Raw genomic sequence first — 11,336 nt, forward strand, 5'->3', positions numbered from 1 at the left:
TATAAATAAAATTATTTTAGATTCCAGATTTAAATTAATTTTTACAAATTAATTTTAAATTTATAAAAGATCTGAATAAAATATAGGATATTCAGTAAAAATACTACTTTATGTAACTGTTGATTTCAATTCTACTATATTATGAAAATAGTTGTAAAAATACCTTGCAACTTCGGCTAATTTCAATATTTTTTCTAAATCTTTGATAAAAAAAAATAAAAAAATTCTAAATCTTTATCATTCTCCTGCCAGTGTAATACTACACTTTATTCGTGGCTTTGTGCCTGTATTAAGAGTCGTGATTGAATCTCAGCCCTCAAATATGAGAATGAAATCGGAAAAACATTTCCACTTCTTTGTCAACATTTTTTTTTTTCCAGTTCTTCACTACCGCTTCACTTTGTAATTCAGCTAAGTACATGGGTTAGAGCAAGTCCAAGAGAAGCCCTATAACTTGTCCTAAGTCATAATTTAAGGCACTTGATGAAAAATGATGATCCAACAGTGTCCTAGTGATGCCTTATATCACTAGGACAATCTTTTTAAGCCCTATTAATAGGGCACCTCTCTCCTTGTCTTATCCAATATTTTAATATAAAATATATATATACCCTCTTTCTCTCTCTACTTTATATTGTGCTTTAATGATGAAAGTAAATCTTTAATAATAATATATTAAACATATATTGAAAATAAGGCATATTGCTGGAGTTGAACTTACATAACCATGTCCTAAAATCACTAGGACATCATATTTTATATTATATTTGGGGCTTTAACTAGGACATTGTTGGACTTGCTCTTAGTCGCTTGTGGGGGTGCGGAGTGAGGGCGGCGCTGTCGAATGCTTTGACATGAGAACAAGATCATCAGTTGGTAGGATTAATGCAACTGCATCTACCGGTGAGATTTCGCAGGTGATTTCCTCCTTTACTGATTTACCCCCTGCTCCCGAGTTATAATTAGAGAGGAAAGCAAGTTAAAATGACGGTTTTTCTAGTGTGTGCCCTCTAAAATTCATAAGTTTGAGTGAATTTGATTGGCTTCCAATTCTCTATAATGGTGGACCCCCTCTGCAAATTAACCAACCACACCAATAAAAATCGGGTTAAATGGCGTTTTGGTCACTCAACTGACTGCAAACTTTCACTTGGGTCATCAAACTCAAAAAGTTTTCATTCAAATCACCTAACAACGTAATTATTTCAAACGAATCACTTAACGTAGTTAGTTGAGTGACTAAAACGCCATTTAACCCAATAAAAATCCACCAAATTTATAGAATTTGGTGCTTAGCATGTGCCCATGGGCACACACTAGACAAACCCAATGAAGTAAAGTTAGATAACTTTCACTCCTGTTTGTACTCCCGAGTTTTTTAAAAGAAAGAAAATAAGTGAAACTGAATGCAAATATAACACACTTTCACTCCAAAAGTGGGATGAAAGTGAAAGCACCTTTACTTTCACTTGCTTTCCTCCCTAATTATAACTCGGGAGCAGGGCGTTAGGTTTTAATTGACCCGTGAACTTGTCCAACAAATTGAGATCGAGAAAGAGAGATAAAAAGATATAAAAAAATAAGTATTTTTAATTGATATCTTCAAAAAAAAGGAAAAAGTTTTGTTAATTGATTTTAGTTGATTTTGTGATCGATCGATTTTGTGAGATTTATATTGTGACAATGATGGTTTGACCTTTGCAACAACTTACGACTTTTTATACAATTAAATATAATTTTTAACAATTATTTTCAAAGTTAGTATATGTGATTGCATATATAGTTGTTGGCTCACATGCAACCTCCGTATTTTTGCAAAAAAAACTTTCGAAAAATAGTATTCTTGTAATTTATTATTTGAAAGATTGTATTTTTATATTTTTTTTTACAATATTTTGCACAAAAAAAATCCAAACTTAAATATTTATGAAAAACCCGTAAAATATATGATGAAATACTTATGGGAGTTGAAAATAAGCATACATATGCTTAGAGGAGTTGAAAATAGGTATTTAATGATTTGAGCACTTATTTGATATGTATTACTGCGTATACATCTGTTATGATTGATTGTGTGTGAATCAACTGATTGAATGTTTGACGCAGAGGTTTGGTCTCGCTGTCAGAAAGATGATCGAAGACAAGGCTGAGGGGAAAAAGTGAAATTGAGGAGTGGGTTGTGTTGCAGCAATGGAGGGATGAGCGACAAGGTTGAAGGCCGGTGAAAGTCAGGAGACAACGTCGGGAAAAAAAAAAGCAGCGTAGCCACGTCGCCGACTGGCAGCGTGTTGTAGGATGGGGGAGAACGACCGCTTCAACCATGTATTGCGATTGAGATTGAAGGAAGGATCAGAGGTGGCTAGGCTGCGTGATTGCAGTTGTCATCGGGAAAAAAACGTCGTAACCGTGAATTGGGAGAAGGAGGGAGGGAGGGCTGATGGTTTGCGACTGGTTGTAAAGGTTTAGATCTACATTGAACATCTTTGATTTAAGGACACGCTAACAAAACTTGTTATACAACGTATTACGCAACATATTACGTAATCAAATATGATTTCAAGTATTAAAATCTTAAAGTTGCATTTGTGGTTGATCAGTTGCAAATTGTAATTTTTAAATTATTTTTCAAAAGTCAATATTTTTATAAATATTTTCATACCACATTAACTTTATCAATCTGAAATAATAATGACATATTTTCTATAATAAAAATATAGTAATTAATAATAATAATTAAATAAAAGAGATATTGATTTTTAAGTAAATACAAAAGTCTAACTAAATATATGCAATCAAAGCAGTAAATGGGATGCTGGATTTATCAAACGATTGCATAAACGGAAAATCCGAGATATCTAAATTCAATGTCTAAGCTATTATAAATTAAACTCCGTCCATCATCTTAGGCAAGGGTTACTTGTGTGTAGTACTTATGAATATTACAACTCCTAGCCAAGTAAAGTTTTTCATTGTGCTATCATTAGTGTGGTTTTTAAACATGGCCTTGCCACATGCGAATATGAGTGTGCTCATTGTAGATGATGACCCTACGTGTAGATCACTTAGTGCGATTTTCTTGCGTCAATTTGGGATCAGAGATATCACAATGGCCGAAAATGGAGCGGAGGCCGTTTTGTCATGCCGATTGGGTATAACATATGATATCATAGTCATGGATTTTAGTATGCCATTAATGAATGGTGTGGAGGTTGGTAATTTGATTAAAAATATAATCTCCTTTCATGAATATTTACAAATTTTGATTGATTTAATATAATTGTTATTAATTTAATGTTTCCATTTTAGGCAACCAAGGCATTAAGAGACATGGGTGTTGAATCCAAGATATATGCTGTAAGTGCCGATAATGATGATGCGCTCATAGAGAGCTTTAGAGAAGCCGGGGCCAACAAATTCTTCAATAAGCCTTTGAATCTCGACAAAGTTGCAAGTTTCTTTGTCTAGTTTGTTATCAATAAAAATGATAATCATTATAAAGCATTTTATTATATGTTACATTATTAAGATGGTGTTGCATTATTACTGGTATGTTTTTATCTTATAGAATTACTATAAGGTGAAACTTATATTTATGATTCGTAGTTCTATCTTGTTAAGTAAAATCAAATTAAAAAATATTTTATTATGAAAAGAACAACCATAATGAACAGAAATTTAGTGACATGATCTTTATAATCGACAACCACGCTAAAACAAAAATCAAATGAATAAACATATTCATACGGGTAACAAGTAATACATCAGAAATATTTATATGAAAACTCAATATTAAATTTATCATAAAAATATTATAAGATTTCAAAATATATATTTTATTTCAAATATTGAATTTTAAATGACATAATTTGAGATGTCATAATATTTGAATCTCATGATTTCAAATAAATTCAAATTCAATTATATATATATATATATATATATATATATATATATATATATATATATATATATATATATATATATTTAAATATGTCATTTAATCGAAAAATGTAAGTTCAGCTATAATACCAAATTGAACGACAGGGTAACCAAAAAAATACAAAAACACCCTTAATAAAGAGAAAAATTAAGTAACCAGATAAATTCACCAAACCAATTACATGTCGCGGCATCGTTGGAAAATGAAATTGCACTTTTCACAATTTTAAAAGAACAGAAGCCTAATTTAGGCCAAAATTTTGGTTGTTATTAAACTCAATATCCGCGGCTTCAAAAATGTATGTCGATGTGAGTTCAAAAATGTGTGTAGATGTTCGTTACATTTAATACGCATTATTTATATCTAACTTTTTTTTTGAAATAATTATTTATATCTAACTTGTTCCAACTACTGAACAAAATCCTGGCAGCACCACCATCCCGAAAGGCGAAAGCAGTTCTCTTTTTTGTCAGACTCTAGGAGCAACTAAAAAGGACAAGCCTGAGAAGTTTTCAATTTCCCTTTCACTTTAACCTTTTAAAATTTTAAGACTTTTCCGGTTTTGTTTTTGACATCTTTAAGTCATTTAATATTTTATTAATTTTTTATTCTCCAGTTTTAATTTTTTTCTCTTATATCTTTTTAAATTTATATTTTAATAATAATAAACAATATTATAAATGTTAAAATATCTGGAATATCCAATCATTACTATATAAAAAACGGATTTTCTGGTGGGTGCCCATGGGGCACACTAACAACCACTTTTTATTGAGGTGTAGGGCTTTTATTGGCCAAAATCTCATTAATAATCATGCCCCCTGCATATGCACAAAAGTCATGACCCTGCACCTCAACAAAAAATAGTTGTTATTGTGTGCCTATTGACACACACTACAAAGATCCTATAAAAAATTACTCAAAAAAGTTCTTTTAAGCCGACAATTAAATATGATTAAATGTGTATCGATTAAGGGGGCGTTTGGATTAGATTGGGAATGAGAATCGAGAATGGGAATGGGAATGGGAATGGAGAGTATGAGAATGGGGGTTAACGGAAATGGGAATGGTATGGTAACCCAAGGGGTGAGAAGAGTATGATTTAACCACCTAAAAATACCGGGGTTCCCATTCCATAACATTAAATAACTAATCCAAACACTTGTTATGGGATTAAGGTTCCGATTCCTATTAATCGGCCTCATAAACCATAAACCAAACACCCCTAAATGTACTATCACTCGGTGGGTGTTTGGCACCGGCTTATAAGTCCGGCTTCTGAATTATAAGTTAGAAGCACTTATTTCTACCGTTTGTATAAGAAGTCAAGAAATACTTTAAAAAAACTACGATTACTAGCTTTTGTTTCACGGCTTCTACTTATTTCCCAAACACTTTTATCACTTATAAGTCTTAACTTGCTTCTAACTTCTACTTCACTTTTTTACTTTAAGCAATAAACACTTATATTAACCTCACCCAAATGGCCCCTCAATATCCGATGATTAAATATGTGTAAATTAAATATGCTATCACTATTTGTAAGATAATTCACGCATATACGCACACGCATAACTACTGAGTATTGAGGCAAATAAATAAAACAAAAATTTAAGTGTACGTTTCTTAAAAAATAAATAAATTTAAGTGTACGACTGCTTATCCATTCTAATTGATTGGTCGCTTTGCAAATATTTAGTAGCTAACTTCACTAAACATTTATATATTCATATTTAATTACATAATTATTAAAACAATTAATCTACACATTCACATTTTTGAAACGGAGAAAATATTTATTTCGACACAACCGCAGAAAAAAAGCGAAGGTGACGAATGACATAGAGATAAAGTCGAAGATAGAGACACGTGGGTATACGCACACTACACAGTGATAAAGACTTTACAGTAGACCCCAAAAGGCCTTAAATATAATAATGCACCAAAAAGCGGATAGGCTACCAGAGCGAGTACACCTACTCACCTACTCGAGCGCGTAGACAACGATAAATTGCCATTCCTGATTTTTATACTCCCACTAAACCACAACACCGGTAAAAATTCCGTAATAAATAGACGAGACCAACTCATACATTACATACACACATTCAACATCGAAAAATCTGAAACCTCCTACGACGTCGTTTCAATGGAGGTTGCTCCGAGTTATGATCATGATTCTAGTAGAGTAGCTCCGTTCTCTTCGTGCTACGGTGATGTCGGTGATAGCAATTCCAGTAGTTCAGTTGTGGAAAATGAGGTTGCTGTGAAATGTGACAAGGAGTTTGAATCGAGCGATTACTCAGCGGCTATGAAGGTTCAGAAGTTCTACAGAGGCTATCGTACTCGCCGCTTGTTAGCTGATTCCGCTGTCGTTGCTGAGGAGCTCTGGTAAGTTTCATTTTTCGAGAATATAACTTATAAGTAATTATCCGCATGAAAAAGTTATATGGAAAAATTATACGAGACTTCGGAGGTTATATATGCACGGCAAAGTAAACATGTTTTGTATAATAATATAAATTTTGTTTGTAATAAACTCAATTGTCTACTACTGAATTGTTAATACTGTAGTCTTCTAGTACTCGTGGATTCCTCAGGGTGCTTACATAATTCTGGTAAATTCCGTGTTGTTTTTGTTTTACTTTTGTGGTTTAGAAATAGTGATGTGCTGAATACGATAGATTGCAGGGGAACGTGATCTTGTAGACTAAAACATGTTTGTATATGTTTGTAATATGTATACATATGTTCGGTAGAGGTTCAAATTGTTTGTTACGAACACCAGAACAGCACACAATAGGATACAAATCTAATGTTTCGAATCTTAGTAGCATATATTATTTTGAACAATTAAGCTAATTAATGACATAATGATAATTTGAAGGTGGCAAGCAATCGACTATGCTAGATTGAATCACAGTACAATTTCGTTCTTTAATTTCTCAAAGCCGGAGACAGTATCTTCACGGTGGACTCGAGTCACGCTGAATGCTTCTAAGGTATGATAAATTATTGCAATTGGTAGAAGAATATAGTAAATTCAACCATATTATATTTATCTCTCTATTTTGGTGTGCTTATTTTTGAAAATGACAGCTACAGTGTATTTGGTATTGTTATTTTGACTGTTTGTGCAGGTGGGGAAGGGCTTATCGAAAGATGCCAAAGCACAGAAATTGGCTTTTCAGCACTGGATTGAAGCTGTAAATCTTTTTACGTTCCCCATATCATTTTGTTATTTTTTATATGATCCACACTCTTAGCAATATAACTTGTCCCCCTAATATTCATATTATTTGCTTAATTAACTGTAGATTGATCCACGGCATCGTTATGGGCACAGCTTGCATTTGTATTATGAAGAGTGGTGTAAAGCTGAAGCTGGGCAACCCTTTTTCTACTGGTGAGATGAAGATTAATTAATTATGTTCCAGGTTTTTTTTTACTTTACTGGTGTTGTTGCATATTATCAACTTAATTACAGATTTCTGTCAAAACTTTGTTGTTTATAATACAAGGAGACAAATTTGTAAGAGGCCAAGCATATATGTGTAAATGAAGGATAATAATTTAGGAAGGGTAAAGTCGAATGTTAAAAATGTGGATTAGCCATCCCAGGTGAGGAACTGTTATGGTACAAGTCACAATATGTTATTAAAGTGTGTTAGTATTGTTTTTTAAACATCTGTCTCCGATTTATTCAACTATCAATTACTTTAATTCATGTCTTACTTTCATATAGACTTGTAGTCACATTTGATGGCCACTTTTAACAACCTCTTTGGATTTTGTGGTCTGGTGTGTCGCGTTGGATTATTTATTACTTGTTTAGGCACACCTATATTGTTAACATATTACTGACGGCAACTAATATATATATGTATGGGTTGGACTTCTAAGACTATTACAATTTGATAAATAACATATAATTTTGGGCCTATACTACCAATTTGACAGTTAATAATGTTAAAGTACTGAGTAGTAGGATGCACACATGGAATACAACCCGACTACAGTATTATACTGTGTTTTGGCATATATTTATATTACATTTTCTTCTACTATGTTGCAAGAATGGCATACTAGATTAGATTAAGAGCACATGTTGAGTATCAATCATATGCTTGGGAATTAAAAGAAAATTGCTGAATTATCTGGAGTTGTGTCATGCAGGTTGGATATTGGAGATGGTAAAGAGGTTGATCTTCCAAAATGCCCTAGATCAAAGCTGAGGCAACAATGTATCAAGTACCTTGGACCTGTACGTGAACTCTTTATATAGTCTTGCTGTAATGTTAATGGGATTTACTTATTTATTTACATAATACACTAGCCATTTATAATTTAAGTGTCAGTTACAGTGTTGGAATTCACAACTCATTTGTCATTTTCACCATATTTGCAATATTCAGCAAGAGAGAGAACAATATGAATATGTTGTGGTTGAAGGCAAAATAGTTCATCAACAAACAGGCGAGTTTCTAGATACCAATAGATTGCCTGGGGCAAAATGGATATTTGTCATGAGCACCTCCGAAAGACTTTATGCCGGGGAGGTATTAATAGAGAAACTTCTGTAGCAGCTGCTAGTTGATAATAATAAGATCTTCTATATGTCATGCATATTTTTTTCTAATGCTGTATCTTACTACATCCAGAAAAAGAAAGGAGTTTTTCATCATTCAACTTTCCTCGCTGGAGGGGCAACTTTAGCTGCTGGAAGGCTTGTGGTACAGAATGGCATACTTAAGGTACATCGATAATACTCTGTACTTAATTTTCAATTGATAACTCCTTCTATTCTTTTGAAAACTCTCAAACTTTACTAGGATCAATACTAGCTGGCAAATTCAGTTTAAGTGTCTTGTTCCATCAGGATTGGTAATTTTAGCATTGGACTTGGTAGCTTAAAGGTCACATTTGTTGTCATCTCAAGTTAAACGTTATGTGCTGCTGTATGTAGTTAGCATTTAGCAATGCACTTGCCTGATTGTTTACCAGCAGGAATAATGAAAAATAATAATAAGTCCATTAATGGGTGACAGATATATCATTTGTTCTGCCAGTTCACCACCCTACTTCTTGCCAATAGATACTGACAAGCGGTGGCACACCTGAACTCTTAACAAGTACCTTCGTATATGTATATATCTGTTGTTTCTTCTTTCTCTTGCTTCTCTGGTATAACAAGGATGAATTGTTAGCTTATCACGTCCTCTCAAGTAAGCAGTGAATATCACGTGGAAGTCCCTTTCCATTGATGGATTGAAAAAAAAGTGTTATTTTTTTTATAAGTACACATAGATATCTATTTGTTTACATACAAATACAATATATTATGTATAAGTCTTTTATGCTCTAAATATATGATATATTGAAAATTACTTGCAAGATTTTTCTATCTAATGCAAAATGCAAGTAATAATTTGGCAATTATAATCATGTAATTGTAGTATATTAATTTTTCAGGGATAGAATTATTCATTGATATAGCATTAGATAGTAAACTGTATGGTCTTTACAAAAAAATTATGATAAAATAATTTTATTATGTACCAAAAAAATGTGTCGAAAATTATTTCAACAAATTTACAAATGTAATGTTGTGGCCAGTGGTTATGGGAATTGTTTTTCTTCTTTTTCTTGCTAATTTGGCCTACCCTGACTTACCGCCCTCTCTCCACCACTGTATTTATCAATTGCATCATTTCATGCTTCTTTTGGACTTGAAACTTTGGCTACTTTATCTCTCTTTCCTTGCTCAATCAAATTATATACAAGTAGAATGCACCATTGATAGTATTCATTCAATCAAAGTGATGGAAGAAATTTGTGTGAAATGGTGGGCTTGTGGCACCAATTCTAAAGTTCCTGAGAAGGAAATCCGGGCTGAAAAAGATGCATTTATTTGATACTAGTGTTGGAAACATCTATATATTTTGTAGCCTATAACATTGGATTCTTTCTGTAATTCCTATGTACTTTTGTAGTCAATCTCAGCATACAGCGGACATTACCGTCCAACTGATGAAAGGCTTGACAGTTTTCTATCATTTCTGAAGGAGCATGGGGTAATCCTTGATGAAGTTGAAGTAAGTCACTATCCATTTTCAGATTGCTGTTCTTTTACTTACTTTTACCATTATGGCGCCACCTTCCTTGTAAGAAATTGTGCCAATCATTTAAGAAGTGGTACAGTCAGCTACTTTTGGCTTTCCTTTCAGTTTAATGTTCAACACAGATTCCGTGCATCTGGACGATTGCAAAGTAGTTTGTCATATATACTTACATCTCACTCACTCTAATCAATGGCATATTTTGGTCATCAGATACGCAAATCAAACGAAGACTATAATAATGACGATTACATCAAACCAACTAAAGATGGCAATGCAGCTGAAGTGTTGCAAGATTCAGATTCCTGCGCACCTGACAATTTCAACACAGAGGATGAAACAGCAATGCATAAAAAGCTTGAGGTTCCACAAAAGGACGCCCGGCACAGTTACAGAAGGACTCTCTCTGGTGGTCTTCAAAGTCCCAAAGCTGAAGTGGCCAAGACAGCGATACTGCAAAGGATCAACTCCAAGAAGGCTGCAAAATCATACCAGTTAGGCCATCAACTTACCCTCAAATGGTCAACTGGTGTAGGTCCAAGAATCGGTTGCATTGCTGACTATCCTGCAGAACTGAGAGCACAAGCCTTGGAGTTCACTAGCCTCTCCCCGAGAACTCCACCAACACCATCGTCCTACAAGAAACTAGGTGCTCTTGTGTCACCTAAGGCTAGTCCTCGTGAATCAGCAGTAGCCACGCCAACTTCTGAAATCTGACTGCATTGGAGTTTACTAAATATTGCTTCCTAGATGTTTATGGAATTTATATTCAATGACTTCGTATCCCACCTCTTTATGTAATATCCACATATTTTCTTCTTTAAGATGCTTTTGCTAACCTAAACGCTTCCATTGTTTTAGAGTTGCCTCCAGAAATTATGGAACATAATTTCCAAATTATAAAGACGCCTTGCCTGGAAAAATTCAGTTAACATGACACTTGATGAAAAGAAACTCACCGACCCACTATTGATCCTTCTTGGTGCTCATTGATACCTTAACAAAAGTTAAAGTATAAGACTGACAAAAGAGTAGAATGTAAGGACAATCAACTCCCGTGAACAAAGAAACTGCGACAATTGATCAACTCCTTTAACACGAGCAGAATGTGAGGATTATTATGTAGGGTAAGACGAAATCAAATAATGAGCCACTAGTTTTACTTCAAAAATCATATTTACTAATATAATTATAAATAAAGTTTACCTTTTTTTTTGGAAGTTATAATTAAAGTTTATTTGAAATATATATTATACTAAAAACATCATATTTTTAAT

General features: G+C 33.4%; 2 protein-coding genes across 2 annotated transcripts; both read left to right on the top strand.

Annotated features, from left to right (window-relative positions):
- Positions 1 to 2,998: 2,998 nt before the first annotated feature.
- On the top strand, positions 2,999 to 3,465 carry LOC108226254 (two-component response regulator 24). Its single transcript, XM_017401200.1, has 2 exons — positions 2,999 to 3,208; positions 3,307 to 3,465. The coding sequence occupies exons 1-2, from the start codon at positions 2,999 to 3,001 to the stop codon at positions 3,463 to 3,465; spliced, it is 369 nt and encodes a 122-aa protein (XP_017256689.1).
- Positions 3,466 to 6,015: 2,550 nt separating this feature from the next.
- LOC108224373 (IQ domain-containing protein IQM3) lies at positions 6,016 to 10,883 on the top strand. Its single transcript, XM_017398956.2, has 9 exons — positions 6,016 to 6,331; positions 6,828 to 6,942; positions 7,081 to 7,146; positions 7,258 to 7,346; positions 8,117 to 8,204; positions 8,356 to 8,499; positions 8,602 to 8,694; positions 9,934 to 10,035; positions 10,273 to 10,883. The coding sequence occupies exons 1-9, from the start codon at positions 6,090 to 6,092 to the stop codon at positions 10,774 to 10,776; spliced, it is 1,443 nt and encodes a 480-aa protein (XP_017254445.1). The 5' UTR covers positions 6,016 to 6,089; the 3' UTR covers positions 10,777 to 10,883.
- The last annotated feature ends 453 nt before the right edge of the window (positions 10,884 to 11,336 follow it).

This window comes from Daucus carota, chromosome 6 (genome assembly GCF_001625215.2).
Source record: "Daucus carota subsp. sativus chromosome 6, DH1 v3.0, whole genome shotgun sequence".
NCBI classification, from domain to species: domain Eukaryota; kingdom Viridiplantae; phylum Streptophyta; class Magnoliopsida; order Apiales; family Apiaceae; genus Daucus; species Daucus carota.